Below are 19963 nucleotides of genomic sequence, written 5' to 3'. Positions count from 1 at the left end.
ATAATATGGTTCCATAAGTTTGCCACTTTGGGGAATATTTTACGGAGAGCTAGTAACGGAGTGACGTCATCACAAGAAGAAAATTTCCTCCTAGCGAGGCACTGTCAAAAGCTATATACGTGTGACGGGTTAGCAAGTGGCCGCGAAACTGCGACAAAGCCCGTAATGCCGTCTGTCTTTCGAATAGCTCTCAGTAAAACTTTTGCATGTGAAGAATAGAAAGTGTCACACTTATGTAACAATATTACACTTATGCTATTAGTAATCAAAACTTTGGTAGAGAAATCACTGACGCATTTTCGTTGAACTTTTGCGTATTGCTAGGTCAGAATCGGTAAACCATGCCAGATTGATTTTGGTTTAAATATGAGGCCTCTTGGAAAATGGCGGATATATTTAGCCTTTAGGTATACAGGTTGGATTACTGTGTTGTTATTGTTAACAGGAATCCATACCTCTACTTGGAATGCTTATCGCGGCAGATTTTCGTCTCGATGTGGCTGACTGTTTTTTTTGACGTCACAATGTTAACTGAACAAACAACCACGTGAGAGGGGAGCGCGCGCAGAGGGGATTTTTTCTCTCGTAGGCGGGGCCAAAGCCGTCAGAGTGATCTTACCATACGCGATACGCCAGGATAAGCATTCCAAGTTGTTAATTATTGACTTTTACTTTACATACTCGCTCGGACAAATAGTTATAATATATGTTTAACTAATCGTACTTAAATTTGATTTAAATAAGGTTCGATATTTTCACTTTCTCAAAAAGGGGTATCTTGGAAAATGGTGGCGGCGTTTTCGATAGCGCGCAACTCGCAGAAGGTGTTTGACTGCGGAAACGGCTCCGAAGACGGGACCTTCTCTTGTTTGAACGGCCTTCGTCTGATTTCCATCTTCTGGGTGGTCGTCACCCATGTCTACTCTCTTCTCCCTCCGCAAATGTTCCGTCAGTATATCTTTGCTTTTACCATAATACTTGACTTATAATTTGGTTACCGTAGGTGAAGCTTTCCAATTGGTTTATTTTTCGAGACAGATCTTATTTCAAATCATCACATCCGCGTCCTTATCCGTTGACACTTTTTTTTTCATCACGTAAGATTTTTAAAATTTGTCATTTACTTTGTCAAAACGTTCAATTATGTTTAAGTTGATTCGTGAAAACTAATTTAACTAACATGATTAAGTTGATTCGTGAAAGCTAATTTAACTAACATGATTAAGTTGATTCGTGAAAACTAATTTAACAAATATGTATAAGTTGATACGTTAAAACTTATTTATCTAATATGTTTAAGTTGATTTGTGAAAACTAATTTATCTAATATGTTTAAGTTGATTCGCGAAAACTAATTCAACTAATATGTTTCAGTTGATTCGCGAAAACTAATTCAACTAATATGTTTCAGTTGATTCGCGAAAACTAATTCAACTAATATGTTTAAGTTGATTCGCGAAAACTTATTTATCTAATATGTTTAAGTTGATTTGTGAAAACTAATTTATCTAATATGTTTAAGTTGATTCGCGAAAACTAATTCAACTAATATGTTTCAGTTGATTCGCGAAAACTAATTCAACTAATATGTTTCAGTTGATTCGCGAAAACTAATTCAACTAATATGTTTCAGTTGATTCGCGAAAACTAATTCAACTAATATGTTTCAGTTGATTCGCGAAAACTAATTCAACTAATATGTTTCAGTTGATTCGTGAAAACTAATTTATCTAATATGACTAACTGGGTTCGTGAAAACTAATTTATCTAACAGAGTTCGTTAAACCTAATTTATCTAACACGGTTCGTGAAAACTAATTTATCTAACAGGGTTTTGTGAAAACTAATTTATCTAACAGGGTTTTGTGAAACCTTAGTTATCTAACAGGGTTCGCGACAACTAATTTATCTAACAGGTTTCGCAATGACTACTTATAGTCCGCACGGACTATATTTATAGCTCAACTGATTAGCTTAAATTGTTTCTGATCATTTTGGTACTTTAGCTAAGAACACCAACACCGTTACTAATTTAGCTATAAACTTTTGATATTACGTTCAAAAACATTTCAGCGGTATATTGGTAACATATCAAATAGTGCGTATGGTGGACAAGAAAGGAACCAAGTCTTTCAATGTACCAATCCTCATAGCAAGACGATTGTGGAGGTAATCATTGACGTTTAAAATATTAGAAAAGGGTTTAAGTTTAATTTGGATTTATCATCTTAGACTACTTCCATCTGCCATGATGACCTTGGGGTTAGTAGTCATCTTGCCATTGCTCGGAGACGGCCCCAACTGGAAAGATGAAACGAACTCTTTGTTGCGTCCGACCAGACAAAATTGGTGGACAGTTCTGGCCTGTGTCAGCAACTTCCTCCCTTTCTACGACATGGTAATGACACTCGCTGCGAATCTTCAGTGGTACTTCAAATCTATATTCCCTTTTTTTTTCAGCCAATGTCCAGTCTATGGTACATTGCCACCGACATACAACTTTTCTTGCTGGCAATGATTATCTTAGCTGTACTCTTCAGGTAATAATGCAATAGACCGATTTGCAAATGGCGGGAAACAAATTTCTAGAGCAACGCCCTTAGAGGTTATATTTTAATGCTTTTATTTATACTAGATGGCGACGGTATCGAAATAATACCGATATATTACAAAAAGTCACCTTTAACTTTAGTGGGGTGGCGGAGTGGTTAGCTTTTTCACCTCGCAGCAAGAGGAGCCGGGTTCGATCCCAGCTTGTGGCACTGGGTGAAAACTCGGAACAACTCCTTCCGCGTTAGGTTTGCAAGTTCCCTCCCCACTGGTTTAAGGGGTTTTCCCCCGAGCTCTTCGGGGGTTAACGGTAATAGTTAGTGTAGGGCGCTGTTGGCTCGATCGCGTGGCGTGCAGGGCTTGTCACCACCCTCCTACGCATTGTAACCCGGCCACCTGAATTAAAGGTTTCAAAAGTCGCTTGATGACTTAGGCCTAAGGTGGTGCATTGGGTATTAGCCCAGCTGATTATTATTATTATTAACTGTATTTTAAGCGATTTTTATGTAAAAGCTTTAATAGTTCAGTAACTTTAGGATGGCACAAACGATTGCCCCTGGACCTAAATTGCGCCTACAACCAAATAATTGGGACACGATACTTTTTATGTATAAATTAAGTCCTATGCAAAAATTCAGGCCAATATTGTACTAAATTACCGAACTATAAGTTTAAGTTCATCTCCTGAAAAATTCGGTATAAAAAAACAGGAATTTATTTTAGCGGTTTTTAAGTAATTTAAAACAATTTACGATTCGGACAGTTAGCGCCATCTGGTAAGACTTCGGGTATTTAAAAATGGGCCTCTAATGGCGTTATCCCTTCGAGGATATGTTCGTTGGACAAATATGTATTGGTCTATTCGTTTTGAAACAGTTCCAATATGGAATTTGTTTTTTAGGAAGTAGGTTTTTGGGTCTTTAGTAAACCTCCGAACTCCAATAACATTACAGGCATCCAACTACGGCCTACGTCATAATGGCGGTGTTAGCAACAGCATCGATGATCATAACCGGGGCGGTGATTTACGCATCTCGAGTATTACCCATTCTCATACTGAGAGCACCGGATAAAGAGTACGCTTAACCATAAGTATATAATATATTTCATCCGTGATAAGTATTCATCAACCTGTACTGTTGGAGAGTTATTTTGACATTTGACGTCGTTAGGTGGAGTGATGCAACTGGTGAATTGATAACTGGAAGGTCGGCGCTGCTACATATTTCATTTTTACTAACTAGCAGAGGCATGCCCTCTTGGGCAATTATACTGCCGTGCAAAGCACAAAAGCATTAACGACCAAATTTTCCATTTACAGATTTTGGTTTAATTTCACCTTATTTTGTACGTTAAATTCAATTTTGAACTAATTTTCGAATTTAAAATTTTTGTTCTTAGAGAAATGACTTGTGTTAAAACGCATTATTTTAGGTTTTTGCATTATTTTCCAACCAAAAACGCATTAATGTGTTTATTTTCTTTAAAAGTCAAATCAAGACGCATTTTTTCGCGTTTTAAGACATAAATAGTCCAACATATACGTGGTAAAAAGTATTTTTTAATGATATTTCTGAAATATCGTTTGACCCGTAAATTGTTTAGTACCAGAATATAATTTGAGTTGAAAAATCCAAGTCTACTATATAAACTTGAAAGAAGTAAGTTGGGATATCTTAAGGCAAAGAAAGTTTGAATTTCGCGGGTTTTCTCCATATTTTGGTTTTGGTCGTTAATGCTTTTGCGCTTTGCACGGCAATTGCTGATTGACACCCTCTTGGTTAAATATTTATTTTTAAAAACAATTTGGCGCCAGACACCGTCGGTACACGCCATTGGATTCTAGATGGATACTGGTCACGTTAGAGATATATCGTATAGCTCTGTTTCAAACGATCATCCAAGTATCTCAAATACTTGACAAACATTTTCTTCCACAGAGCTATCTTCGAGCACTTTTTCTTCAGCCACACGTTACCACAAAATCACGTCAGCGTTTATATGATCGGGATGGCAGTTGGTATCTATTTTGCCAGAAACCAGCCGCCCAAAATTCCACTCGTAAGTCTATCAAGATACTCTTCCAGTATTGGCCAGGTAAAGGGAAAGTAATTGTCCATTTTCAGTGGGGCGTTGTGGCTGGATGGCCACTTTGTTTGACATTGTTGTTCGCGGATTTGTTCTCTTGGTACGTCTTCACTCAAGGCGACTTGCCGACTCCCGAAGAGTCCTTTTTCATCGGCGCACTCTTCAGGCCAGTCTGGGCTGTCGGTCTGGCCATTTTGACTATCTTGTGCGCTACGGGCAACGGAGGTTTGTCACTAAACGCGACTAACAAGGAGAGTACCCGAGGTGTTTATTGCCGATTTAGTTCAAAGTCGGCCGTAATGTAGACCTATATGAGATATGAAATTTCCCAAAAGGAGACGTTGCACTACCCATTCGATTTGCCATGGCAACCGAAAATGTTTTTGACCACTTACAACCAAAATAAGATTTTTTCCTAATTTTACCCAAAATTTTTTACAAATTTACCCTAAAAATGTTTCAATTTACCCAAACTTGATGAAATTTACCTAAATGTGGTCCAAATTACACATTTCGTGATTTTAAAATTTTTTCAAAATTTTCGTGAAACCGAGAAAATCCCATGCTTTTTTAAATGGAGATTTTATTGTTTTAAGTGATCAAAAACATTTTCGGTTGCTATGGCAAATCGAATGGGTAGTGCAACGTCTCCTTTTGGGAAATTTCATATTTCATATAGGTCTACATTACGCCTGACTTTGAACAAAATCGGCAATAAACACCTCGGGTACTCTCCTTGTAAGTTGACGTTGTAAAAGCAACTTTATACTTTCGTTCCATTAGGTTACTTGAACCAGTTCTTGTCGTGGAAAGCCTTCAAGCCTTTGAACCGGCTGACGTATCTGGTTTATTTACTTCACCTCTTGCTCCTCACGTTTTACTTTGGCTCCCTCAGAGGCATTGTCGACTGTTACCATTTTAATTTCGTAAGTTACGTCCTTGTCATTCAAAAAGCATCGTTTTATGCTCAATATTAGGGCTGTGCGAATACTCGAACATCATCGAGTACTCGGCGTTTTTTGAGGTCGAGTACTCGAAGTCGACCTCGAATAAGTAATTGGAGAATACTCGTCGATTACCGAGTACCAAAAAATTGTATTGTCTGGTACCCGATTACTCGAATAAGCTGCTCTCTAAACTTGTCGAGTATTTGTTTTTTCAATCGTCGTTGCTTCAAAGTTCAAAGAGGGTTTTTACAACTTTTTGAGGGGCAATAAATGGTACCTACAAAGTTATGGAAACTTTTAAATTAAAGGAATATTTTTCACCATTGAAAGTTAGTTTAAACTCTTTTTAAATTTAATTTCATAATTTCTTGAATTAAACCAGCTCCTAATCAAGTACTCGATAACCCGACTCGTTAAAAATATTATTCGAGATTTTTTTAGTTACTCGACTCGAATAAGAGAAAGTATTCCCTTAATCAAGTACTCGATTACTCGACTCGAATACTCGATTACTGACTCGATTGCCTAAAACCACTAATCGCACAGCCCTACTCAATATATAATAATAATAAAAATCAGCTAATTTAATACCCAAGGCACGACACTATCGTTGGCCGGGTTAAAATACGTAGGAGGGTGGTGGCCGGCCTTTCAAGCCAAGAGTTCCCTACACTTACTATTTCCTTTCACTTCATAATTTTTTTATGGAAAGGGGAAAATGAAGAGTGTTATAAATCCATGGCTGCGTTCAACAAATCGTCAATTAATCCGATACTTCTGATTCGTTCGGTCCGATTGCATATAGTGACGCAGGAATCCATACCTCTACTTGGAATGCTTATCGCGGCAGATTTTCGTCGCGATGTGTCTGACGGTTTTTTTGGACGTCACTATGTTAACTTAACAAACAACAACGTGAGAGGGAAGCGCGCGAAAAGGGGATGTTTTCTCTCGTAGGCGGGGCCAAAGCCGACAGAGTGATCTTACCATACGTGATACGCCAGGATAAGCATTCCAAGTAGAGGTATGGATTCCTGAGTGACGTAAATGGTTGTTGAACGCCCGTTTAAAGGGCAACAGCATCGTTTTAAAAATTATCCCGAATTTAGCTAGGAACACCAAACACAGCACTGCCCACACAGGAAGAACGCAACCCGTCAAAAGTCGTGCATTTTCTTGCGTACATTTTTCATTGGTCAGATGCTCTAGCGCCTGCTGCCGTCGGAAGGGGAAAATTCGGAAATTGTCTTCGTTTGTGGCTATACAATTTAAAGGTCGTGGCTGTGACAAAAAATCAACAACGGAAATTTTTTAATTGAAGTTAAAAATTTAATTAAATATTTTATAGAGCAGTGTCCTTGGAACGGATTAGTAGTTTCCCTGTAATAATATTTAACACGACACTTTATTTTGATCGATCGCTAAGAGTAGTATTTCTATAAGTAAAATATTAATGTAAGTTTGACACTGAACAATATCGGCTCCGTTGTCAAAATTACTGCCACACAAGGAGAACGCAACCCCTTCAAAAGTTGTGCATTTTCTTGCGTACATTTTTCATTGGTTAGACGCTTAAGCGCCTGCTGCCATCGGAAGGGGAAAATTCGGAAATTGACTTCCCCCTTTCCGTAAAACATTCAGTGTAAAGGCTCGACCAATGAAATTTGTACACAACACTGCGTTAGGGTGTTTAAAGGCTACCTGCGTTCTCCTGGTGTTTGTTGCTCCTAGATGCAACAATGTAAGTATCATTGAATATCCTCAAATAGCGCTAGTAAAATAACAGAATGTGATTGGTTAGATTGACTATCACGAGGTACGGAAGGGGATGTGTTAGGCGATTTACACTAAGGTTATTCCATAGACATAATAGAGAAATAGACACCTTACGCGGAGTTTGATTTGCCAAAAATATACGGGAGTGATAACTAGCAGACAACCGGCAGTTGTTCCGTATTCCCGTGGTTCTACGTGTAAAACGCCACCTAACGCTTAAGAATATTTATCGGATTGAAAATCAGACGCAAAAACTTTAGCGTTTAATTTGACTTTAGTAACATGTTTTAAAATTAAATACCCAAGTTTTTGTTATTTTTTAATTTAAAAAGAAGTAGTAAAACTATTTTCTACTGAAAATCTGTTTTTATTTTGAAAAAATGGTTAAAAATTGTGCTTTTACACATTGCAATAACTTTTTAGCAAGTACAACAATGCCGGAAAATGTTTCATTCCATAAGTAGGATGAAATTATAATATTATTGAGATAAATATTTATTATAATTTAAAATCTTTATACATATACTTTATCAATGGATAATTGCTGTAAATCGCGAAAACTAGACACATTCAAATCATGATTTCTATTTTTAGAACGGGATATATAAATTGCAAATGGCAAAAAGTGGCTCACTCAGGTTTTATTTCCATAAAATTAAAACAAGTAAAATTAGTCTAAATATTTCTTTGTATTTAATGTAAAGAAATTACATTACTTGAAAGTGAAATAGAAAAACTTATTGTCGCTTCCGTATTAGAATCTCGTGTATATTTCTTTATGTCTATGGGTTATTCAAACGCCGCAAGATTAATTTATCGCGTTGGCCACTAGGTGACTCTGTGGTATCTGAAAAGGCTAATTTCGAGACTCTAAAGAATTTTACTCCAACTATTCTAAAAGATGGCGCTACCAAGCACTAGGGGGGCTTTGCCGCTTCTATTTAAAAACGGCGCTGCGCATGCTCCGTGGCACGCTCCAATTAACACGTGCCAAGGCGCGTCTTTATTAAATAAAGGCGAGAAACCTCCCTAATGGCGCGTAGCGCCATCTTCATTGTAATCGTATAAAAAATCTTAATCGTGGTTTTTATCAGATTTGGATAAGCGCCGGCACAATTTCCATGACATTCGTCGCTGCTTACATCATGAAGATATTTTATGAAGCGCCTCTATTGGAACTGGAGAGAATATTACTGAACTCGATATTCCTCAGTGATAAGAACGGTCAACGTAATGAAAAGGTGGAAGTAACCACGATGCGTAATAATGGACAACCGACCAAGTCAAGCGCCTTAACCAAACTGTAAGGCGACTGGAATCAGGACCGTGAAAAGGGGTTCAATTGGCCATATTTGTATATATTTTATTTTGTAAATATAACATTGTTGTAAGAAATTAGGACCGAAGCGTTGAGCCTTGGACCAATAATTACTGGATTCGAAACCTAAGCAAAATCCCCGGTTCCACAATTTGCATCACCCGTCAGCGCTCCTACCGAGAGAATCGCGAAATATTTATATCCAAATGAATTTTAATAGGCTTTAGATTATTCAGTAATAATTGTATTGGAATAAAATTGAAAGTGTAATGATTTAATTATTTTAAATAAGAAATTAATGTTTTTGAATTTATATTTTGTGTGCAGGTTGAAATAGAATAAAAATTTAAAAATGCCTAGTCAAAATGGAAAAAGGTGTAAGCTTTGACGACAGTAACGAGGAACGCTAGGCCTAACGTCGTCCGCTAAGTATTTGGATAGAAATCTTTCCAATACTTGACACCACGGCGCTGCCGTAAAATCATTAAAGCGCGCCATTTGGTTTAGGGTCCAGTAATTATTCGTCCAAGGTTGAACGGGGGTGTGTAAGCTTCCATATGCTTTTAATTTTACCAATTCCTCGCCGTCAATGGCGCCACTAGGGCTTTTTACACGTACGCTGGTCATTTAGGGGGCCCCTTCCTTAAAACCGAAAAGCGTGGTCATCATTATCATTTGGCATAAAAAATCCATCTAGAAGTTTCAAAAATGTTTATTTTAATTTTACAAATATAATTTTAAAATTCATGTTTGGAAGATAGCAAATATTTTATTATTTTATTTCGAAAATAAAAACTAAATGATATTCATAAAACTGAAAAACATTTTGGTACTTTTCATCTTTTGCCTTTAAAGCAACTGTCGGCTCTATCATTGGCACCTGTATTATGATAAGGCCCTTGTTATTAGAGATGGCCATGAATCTATCCGATTGTTCGAAAAACCGACTTTACTGGAGAGCGTGGTGCCATCTATTAATGGAAAACGAAGATAAAATTCAAAATAGCGAAACAATAACGTCGTCAGATAACCATTTATAATTATTATAATTAGACAACTTATACTCTACTTTGTGAACTTTAACCCTGATTATATATCCCATATATTTTTAAAAGTTACTATAATTTAAGTTCTTAACAAATTTAGAAACGTTCCAATCAACGCGAGGGGTACTTTTATGTCCGGCCTTTTGAGTCAAAATGTAGCTTAGCTATCTTGTTTTGATTTCGACATCTGTTGAAAAAAAGAGTTACTTCACATCGAGCCGACATTATTATAGGATTTGTTAACTGCTATTTGGGGTCGATAAATTATGAAAATAATTTCATAAAATGTAAAATAAATTTTTTTCAGTATGTAATTATTTAAAATTAAGGCTATCTTTATGAGCCTACTCAGCCTTTTTTTGCGTTGATTTGTTAACAGCTACCCCTATTGAAGACTAATAGAAGCTCATGAAAAAAATAAAACAATGTTATGATCGATAAGCTATGAAATGATTTCATAAAATGCATTTACTTTTATCACTTTGAAAATAAATAAATATTTTTAGTTAATATTTAGTGAACTTTACTCAAATACATTTTTATATAATAAAACTACATAGAAATAACAAAACTACATAGAAATAACAAAAAAATACATAGAAATAACAAAAAACTACATAGAAATAACAAAAAACTACATAGAAATAACAATTATACCTATGTTAAGTTAAAAGGAACCACCTATGGACTGCATTGTAAAGGATGATAAAATTGGCGAATAAGTAGATAAGTCCATTATGAAAAGGGAAAATAAAGCTAAACGCTAAACAAGTTTGAAGAAATTTAAAGACTTACTAGTTTTAAATTTTAAATTTCTTCAAATTTGTTTAGGGTTTAGCTTCATTATCCCTTTTCATAATGGACTTATCTACTTATTCGCCAATTGTATTACAATTATACCTATATTTACATTGTACGGGATTTGGTTTCCCATGTTTGGAATATGTATAAAAGATTTCTTTCCTCACTTTAACACCTAGGCTTAGCTACAAATTCCAACTTATATAATAATTTAATAGTTTGTTTAATATTTTGGTACGAAAACTATAAGGAATAGTTTATGAGTAAATTGCTTAACTGTTTTAAGTATTTTACTCTTTTATCATCATTAAATAACCCTTTAAACTATTAAGAGAATACCGGAACGATTTCAAAACCAACTAAAAATTAGCCGACGATATTGCTGGAAAAATTTCAAAGAATTCTGGCTAAAATGCAATTTCAAATAATTCTCAGAATAGTTTGAGTTTATTTCACCAGGTGTCGTATTTAATCAATTTAATCACGATTTAATCAATTTAATCGCGATTTAATCAATTTAATCACGATTTAATCAATTTAATCACGATATTTAATCAATTTGATCACGATTTAATCAATTTAATCACGATTTTATCAATTTACTGACAATTTTATCAATTTAATCACGATTTAATCAATTTAATTGCGATTTAATCAATTTAATCGCGATTTAATCATTTTAATCACGATTCAATCACGATTTAATCAATTTAATCGCGATTTAATCAATTTCATCACGATTTTATCAATTTACTGACAATTTTATCAATTTAATCACGATTTAATCATTTTAATCACGATTTAATCCTTTCAAACCCGATTTAATCATTGCAATAACGATTTAATCCTTTCAATCACGATTTAATCCTTTCAAACACGATTTAATCCTTTCAAACACGATTTAATCCTTATAAACACGATTTAATCATTTCAATCACGATTTAATCCTTTCAATCACGATTTAATCCTGTCAATCACGATTTAATCCTTTCAAACACGATTTAATCCTTTCAAACACGATTTAATCCTTGCAATCACGATTTAATCCGATTTAATAATTTCAATCATGATTAAATCCAATTTAATCATATGAAGGTGACCTATTAATCATGCTAGTGATCTGCCCCTCGCAAATATCAACCAATCCGGTGTACCCTCCCGAACTAGCGTCCAATTAAGCGACTGTAGCGACGGTTCAAAATTCTACACATTTATTTTACCAAAGCTGCCGTAATTCAACCTGGTAAAGTTAAATAACCCTCGCTATATTACGTACCGCGATAATTAAGCTCCCAGAGCCATCTTTAGGTTACATTTAACACTTTTTCGTCTCATTCCCGTTCGAAAAAGTAGATGGCGGCAGTGTTTCCGTTAGCTTCTTATATTAAAACCGGTTTAATAGAAATGAAAGCCAGATGGGATGCTCTCAAATTACCAAAGAATGTTTCAACTGGATAGCGGTCAGCGGGCTCAAAAATCATTTACATTCCCTTGGTCCTGGATATTTTAGTCGTAGCTTAGAGTTTAGAAATTAAAATCATTATCTAAAAATAACATTTAAGTATATCACCTCCAAACCAAAATAACAATGAAAAAACTTGTCAGTGGTGGAAGGTTGCTAAACCTTTTAGATAAAAAATAATTTAAATATAGTATAAGCGTAAGTTTATAATCCTTTCACATAAGTGTGCCAACAGTGGCGTAACTAGGAACTCTGCCCCCCCCCCCCCGCGAAAAACGACTCGGGGCCCTTATAAATACCACCGATTTTAATCATAAAAGTTTGGGCCAATTCCATATCCGGCTCTTGTTATAATTTTACTGAGAATAATTTTTGAAATAACCATACATTTTGTTTTTAAGTCGCGTATTGTTGTCGCTAGGGGCGCTTATCTTCCAGGGTATGAGGTCAATTCTATTCCACTATCAAACACTAACTCAACCAACTGATAGTAATTATAGATTTTTTTAATGTAATAATCAGCTAGGCTAATACCCAAGGCACCACCTTAGGCCTAAGTCATCAAGCGACTTTTAAGTATATGATATCCTATCAATATTACAAGAAGTTGATAATATATTTCTAACTGTAGAAGTATCCGTCATGACGGCTCAAAATTACTTTTTCCAACAATGTAAAATGTTAAAATTACACTCTTTAGGAATATTTATTAATGAACCAATCATTTTGCTCATGTAACTGGTATGAAACTCGCTATATGATAAATTTATCCCCGAAGGTACATGTTTCCAAGCGTATAACATTAGCAGAATAGGAAGATCGATACTTTTCTCGTAAGAGATTTCTTATACACTTCTGATATTACCAATTCTCGTTTTGGGATGGAAATAAATCTATATTAACCGATAAAATTTAAATAAGAAATCAGTGTTAAAAGTTAAATTCATAATCAGCTTCAATATCGGTAAAATTATACTCATATATACTTTGTCACCATAGAATTCGCTTAATATTAATTGCCTGTCATAGTGATCGTAATAATGGGTTTACAACACCCCAATATAAAATAAAACGAATAATTTAAAAAAAATAATTTCTGGCTACACTTTCAATAATGGTAATAACACTTGGCTAAACTTTCAAGAATATTAAAAAAAATTCAACTACACTTTCAAGAATGATAATAATTTATGGCTACACTTTCAAGAATGGTAATAATTACTGGCTACACTTTCAAGAATGGTAATAATTATTGGCTACACTTTCAAGAATGGTAATAATTATTGGCTACACTTTCATGAATGGTAATAATTATTGGCTACACTTTCAAGAATGGTAATAATTATTGGCTACACTTTCATGAATGGTTAAACTTTTTTCTTTACTTTCAAGAGTTTTCATTATATGTACTCGCTTTACTTTTAATATAAAGTTATCTTTAGAACTGTAAAAATTCTTGTCTTAATCGTTTCTTACCAGAACCGTAAGAAATCTTGTCTTAATCGTTTCTTACAAGAATCGTAGTAATTCTTGTCTTAATCTTTTCACGCACGAAATGAAATAATTTTGGTCATAATCGTTTCTTAAAAGAATCTTGGTAATTCTAGTCTTAATCGTTTCTTACAAGAATCGCAATAATTTTTGTCTCAATCTTTTTAATGCAAGAATCGAAAGTTGTCTTAATTATTTAAAAGTTGACCAATAACAGTAGATATATATTCCCTTTAGAGACAATAGTTGTTTCTTAATTTTAAGTCTATGATATATTTAGTATTTAACAATCAGATACAGATAATTGATATTCGCGCGAGAAAACTGGTTCAGATGGCAGCTATGACTTAAATGCAGGGCGTGATGGGGAAGAGAATAAGGTCACCATAGTGACGATGACGTCACGCGAAAACCACCGTTTAATAATGTAATTTTTGAACAAAAACACACGATGATTTTCCGGAACTATGCCTTCGGGCATCTTGTTATAAAGTACTTCTTTTCTAGAAAGGTTTTAATCGTTTTTTTTTGACACAGTAAACCGGAAGTTACGAGCGCCTGGAGACACGAAAATAAAACAGTCGTGAAACGTGATCGCGTGAAGAGACCACATTCGGAAGCTGGGTCAGACAACTACGCATTTTGCCGAGACGAAACCATCAAATTCATTCATCTAAATTTTAAGATCATTATTAAAATAGTAATTCTGATAGCTCTGGAAAGAAATGAAAAGAATTCTTAAGATTCTTGCATGAAACGATTACGACAAGAATTACCAAGATTCTTCCATGAAACGATTAAGACAAGAATTCTAATGATTATTGTAACAAATAATTAAGACAACTTTCAATTCTGGCATTAAAAAGATTTAGACAAAAATTATTGCGATTCTTGTAAGAAACGATTAAGACAAGAATTACCAAGATTATTTTAAGAAACGATTATGACCAAAATTATTTAATTTCTTGCATGAAAAGATTAAGACAAGATTTCTTACGGTTCTTGTAAGAAACGATTAAGACAAGCATTCTTAATATTCTTATAAGAAACGATTAAGACAAGAATTTTTACAGTTCTAAAGATAACTTAATATTAAAAGTAAAGCGAGTACATATAATGAAAACTCTTGAAAGTAAAGAAAAAAGTTTAACCATTCATGAAAGTGTAGCCAATAATTATTACCATTCTTGAAAGTGTAGCCAATAATTATTACCATTCTAGAAAGTGTAGCCAATAATTATTACCATTCTTGAAAGTGTAGCCAATAAGTATAACCATTCTCGAAAGTGTAGCCATAAATTATTATCATTCTTGAAAGTGTAGTTGAAATTTTTTAATATTCTTGAAAGTTTAGCCAAGTGTTATTACCATAATGATTATTGAAAGTGTAGCCAGAAATTTTTATCGTCCTTGAAAGTGTAGCTGAGAATTCTATAATGTTCTTGAAAGTGTCGCTGAGAATTTCTTGAAGCGATTCAGTGAAAAACAGAACTTGGGAAAGGAAAATCAATATATTAAAAATTAATTAGTAATAAAGTATTATGATAATTTATATTTTTACATTATTTACATATTTAGGAAATTACTTATTTGCCTAATTAAGTGTATTTTGCTTCATTAGTGAATTTGTCATTTGATTAACTAGTAAACTAATAAATTAATTAATTAGAAAATTCTTAAATTAAATAATTAGTAAATTAATTAATAAGTAAATCAATTATTTAGTAAATTAATTAAAAAGTAAATTAAATAATTAGTAAATTAATTAATAAGTAAATCAATTATTTAGTAAATTAATTAAAAAGTAAATTAAGTAATTAGTAAATTAATTAATAAGTAAATAAATTATTTAGTAAATTAATTAAAAAGTAAATTAAGTAATTAGCAAATTAATTAATAAAGTAAATCAATTATTTAGTAAGTTAATTAAAAAGTAAATTAAGTAATTAGTAAATTAATTAATAAGTAAATTAAGTAATTGGTAAATTAATTAATTATTAAATTAATTATTAAACGTCTTACTTAGTAAATTATTAAACTAATTATTTAGTAAATTATTTAACTTATTATTTAGTAAATTATTAAACTTATTATTTAGTAAATTATTAAACTTTTTATTTAATAAATTAGTAAACTTATTATTTAGTAAATTAGTAAACTTATTATTTAGTAAATTAGTAAACTTATTATTTAGTAAATTAGTAAACTTATTATTTAGTAAATTAGTAAACTTATTATTTAGTAAATTAGTAAACTTATTATTTAGTAAATTATTAAATTTCTTAATTAGTACATTTCTTAATCAGAAAATTTCTTAATTAGTAAATTTTTAATAAAATAGTTTGTAAATTTCATAATTATGAATGAGTAATTTTCTAATTATTGTACTTGTAATTTTCTTAATTAGTGAATTTTGTAAATTTCTTAATTAGTACAATAGTAAATGTATTAATCAATTAATTAGTACAATAGTAAATGTATTAATCAATTAATTAGTACAATAGTAAATGTATTAATCAATTAATTAGTACAATAGTAAATGTATTAATCAATTAATTAGTACAATAGTAAATGTATTAATCAATTAATTAGTACAATAGTAAATGTAATAATCAATTAATTAGTACAATAGTAAATGTATTAATCAATTAATTAGTACAATAGTAAATGTATTAATCAATTAATTAGTACAATAGTAAATGTAGTAATCAATTAATTAGTACAATAGTAAATGTAGTAATCAATTAATTAGTACAATAGTAAATGTAGTAATCAATTAATTAGAAAATTTATTGATTAGTAAAATAGTAACTTTCATAATTAGTAAAATAGTAACTTTAATAATTAGTAAAATAGTAACTTTCATAATTAGTAAAATAGTCACTTTCTTAATTAGTAAAATAGTAACTTTCTTAATTAGTAAAATAGTCACTTTCTTAATTAGTAAAATAGTCACTTTCTTAATTAGTAAAATAGTCACTTTCTTAATTAGTAAAATAGTCACTTTCTTAATTAGTAAAATAGTCACTTTCTTAATTAGTAAAATAGTCACTTTCTTAATTAGTAAAATAGTCACTTTCTTTATTAGTAAAATAGTCACTTTCTTTATTAGTAAAATAGTCACTTTCTTAATTAGTAAAATAGTCACTTTCTTAATTAGTAAAATAGTCACTTTCTTAATTAATAAAATAGTCACTTTCTTAATTAGTAAAATAGTCTCTTTCTTAATTGGTAAAATAGTCACTTTCTTAATTAGTAAAATAGTAACTTTCTTAATTAGTAAAATAGTCACTTTCTTAATTAATAAAATAGTCACTTTCTTAATTAGTAAAATAGTCACTTTCTTAATTAGTAAAATAGTCACTTTCTTAATTAGTAAAATAGTCACTTTCTTAATTAGTAAAATAGTCTCTTTCTTAATTAGTAAAATAGTCACTTTCTTAATTAATAAAATAGTCACTTTCTTAATTAGTAAAATAGTCTCTTTCTTAATTGGTAAAATAGTCACTTTCTTAATTAGTAAAATAGTCACTTTCTTAATTAGTAAAATAGTCACTTTCTTAATTAATAAAAAAGTCACTTTCTTAATTAGTAAAATAGTCACTTTCTTAATTAGTAAAATAGTCACTTTCTTAATTAGTAAAATAGTCACTTTCTTAATTAGTAAAATAGTAACTTTCTTAATTAGTAAAATAGTAACTTTCTTAATTAATAAAATAGTCACTTTCTTAATTAATAAAATAGTCACTTTCTTAATTAGTAAAATAGTCTCTTTCTTAATTGGTAAAATAGTCACTTTCTTAATTAGTAAAATAGTCCGTTTCTTAATTGGTAAAATAGCCACTTTCTTAATTAGTGAAATAGTCACTTTCTTAATTAGTAAAATCTTCATTAGTAAATTAGTAATATTCTTCATTAGTAAATTAATAATATTCTTCATTAGTAAATTAATAATATTCTTCATTCGTAAATTAATAATATTATTCATTAGTAAATTAATAATATTCTTTATTAGTAAATTAATAATATTCTTCATTAGTAAATTAATAATATTCTTCATTAGTAAATTAATAATATTCTTCATTAGTAAATTAATAATATTCTTCATTAGTAAATTAATAATATTCTTAAGTAGTAAATTAATAATATTCTTCATTAGTAAATTAATAATATTCTTAAGTAGTAAATTAATAATATTCTTAATTAGTAAATTAATAATATTCTTCATTAGTAAATTAGTAAGTAACTGGAGAAAAAATAAATGCATTACAAATTAAGAATATAGACTGCACTAAAATACTTTCGAATGATACCATAAATGTTGTAGATTTTTTTATAAGAGGGCATCGTATTTTATATCTTGGCAGATTGGCCTAGGGCCCCTCAAACCCTAAAGCCGCTACTGGGTCAGTTCGACACTTTCTCCCAAGGCATTTCTTAAAGGTCCTATAAAAATCAGTCAATCATATTAAATAAAAACGGGTTAAATTCTGTGGAAACAAGTTTTATTTACAACTTTAAGACGTAAAACATATTAGAAACGTCAAAGGACCTAGCCCCCAATCCAAACGAATGTGGGTTTTCGGGAAAATTTACATAAACATACCGACGATAAAAGTAGGAAATTTATGCTCTCTATTTAAGGCCAAGGTAGAGAGTACGCAAGAGATGCTTATGTTTGCGATACGTCAAATATTTCTCTGTTTAAGAAATAATAGATATTTAAATTATTTGTATTATTTATCCCATTATTAAGTAAATTGAAAAATTACACACGAAAAACCATCGTACCCTCATTTTTGCAAATTTGAATTTGGCATTTATTACGTTTTAACGGTGATAACTAAACTTAAGCTTAATGATATTAAAGTTGCAGCACACGTACCAATCTGAACGTCTTAGCTTCAGTAGTGTAGCTATAGACGTTTCGTCAAGCTAGCTTGGCAGCGCTATCATAGCGTCTAAAGTTCCCGTTAATGCTTGACCCGGTATTTGCTTAATATCTCTATTATTAATTTCTCCCGGCAGGAAATAATTTTTTTTAATTACCTTTAGAACCGGTTAATCAGAAAAAATTAACTGGAAAGTAAATACTTGGTTTTTAGTGTCACATCGAAGTATATATTCGAAGTGACACTATTGCTATGAACGGGATGTAGATGATGATGAGTATGATGATGAGGATTATGATGATGAAGATGATGATTATGATGATGAAGATTATGATGATGAAGATTATGATGCTGATGATGATTATGATGATGAAGATTATAATGATGATGATTAGGATGATGATGAGGATGATGATTATGAGGATGATGATGATGATGATGATGATGATTATGATGAAGATTAGGATGATGATGATGATGATGATTATGAGGATTATGATGATGATGATGATTATGATGAAGATTAGGATGATGATGATGATGATGATGAAGATTAGGATGATGATGATGATGATGATTATGAGGATTATGATGAAGATTAGGATGATGATGAGGATGATGATTATGAGGATGATGATGATGATGATGATGATTATGATGAAGATTAGGATGATGATGATGATGATGATTATGAGGATTATGATGATGATGATGATGATTATGATGTCGAACTCCTATGATTATTGATCCGAGTAACAAAAGAGTTGAAACGACATATTTTTATTTGCAAACGCTTTGTTATAAAGGTTTTTATGTTTGGTTAAGTAAAGACAGGCACATTGCAAATCGGCAGATTTTAAACCCTATACAAAAATATAAAATTATATAAATATGATATACATACAATTTAGAACTCACGGTACCCAGTCTAAATCGACAATCATTCATACATAAAATCGAGGCCTTGTATTTGTAATATGACTTTGGTCATTTAAGACCCCAGGAATTTTAGAATTGGTCAATTTGTAAATAAGATATTGCTTTCCTAATTCAACACATGATGTGACGCTAATATTACGGCTGGGACGGCTTGTTAATTGTATAGCGAGTAAAATCTTCTGCAAGGAATAATTTGTGACGATATTAATGTTTTTCTATATTATTATGTCGGAAACAATTTGTGTCAGTCAAATCTAGGGTAAAAACGCAGTTTGGCGTTCAAAATGTAAATGAAACTCCCAAAGGTCAAAGCGTGAGAGAGGCATTGTCTGCGATGGGTGTAGTCGGCGACCGCCTTTGACTCAAATTACAAATATTGGACGTCAGGTAACCTTGCTGTACCACCTACGACAAGAATTAAATAAATGCTCCTCGGGTAGCATTGCATTTACGAGAAAGTTTCCTGACTAAGCAGTGTTACTTGTTACTTAAAAAACCAAGATCAAGACAAAAATAAACATATTGTCAGTTATGGGGCAAAATTATTCTAGGTACAGTTAGTTTCCATTTGGTATATTTTCCTTTGAATTATTTTACATTAACCTCTGAATAATTTAAATTAATTAATAAATTTAAAAAGCTGTCCCTGGGAA

The 19963-nt window shown here is 31.9% G+C and overlaps 1 protein-coding gene across 1 annotated transcript in view; it reads left to right on the top strand.

Annotated features, from left to right (window-relative positions):
• LOC149943932 (nose resistant to fluoxetine protein 6-like) overlaps window positions 1–18766 on the top strand; it is a 38322-nt gene extending 19556 nt beyond the window's left edge. Inside the window, exons 5-14 of the mRNA XM_090176247.1 lie at window positions 772–948; window positions 2100–2169; window positions 2233–2398; window positions 2461–2540; window positions 3504–3626; window positions 4491–4611; window positions 4677–4863; window positions 5422–5564; window positions 8456–8591; window positions 18639–18766. Of these exons, the coding sequence (XP_090032373.1) occupies window positions 772–948; window positions 2100–2169; window positions 2233–2398; window positions 2461–2540; window positions 3504–3626; window positions 4491–4611; window positions 4677–4863; window positions 5422–5564; window positions 8456–8591; window positions 18639–18766 (1331 nt within the window). The remainder of the gene's footprint in view (window positions 1–771; window positions 949–2099; window positions 2170–2232; window positions 2399–2460; window positions 2541–3503; window positions 3627–4490; window positions 4612–4676; window positions 4864–5421; window positions 5565–8455; window positions 8592–18638) is intronic.
• The last annotated feature ends 1197 nt before the right edge of the window (window positions 18767–19963 follow it).

The sequence above is a fragment of the Leiobunum rupestre genome, chromosome 5, assembly GCF_980474605.1.
Source record: "Leiobunum rupestre chromosome 5, qqLeiRupe1.1.hap1, whole genome shotgun sequence".
Taxonomy (NCBI): domain Eukaryota; kingdom Metazoa; phylum Arthropoda; class Arachnida; order Opiliones; family Sclerosomatidae; genus Leiobunum; species Leiobunum rupestre.
Note: the sequence above shows the minus strand (reverse complement) of the source record. Positions and strands in the feature narration are given on the sequence as shown.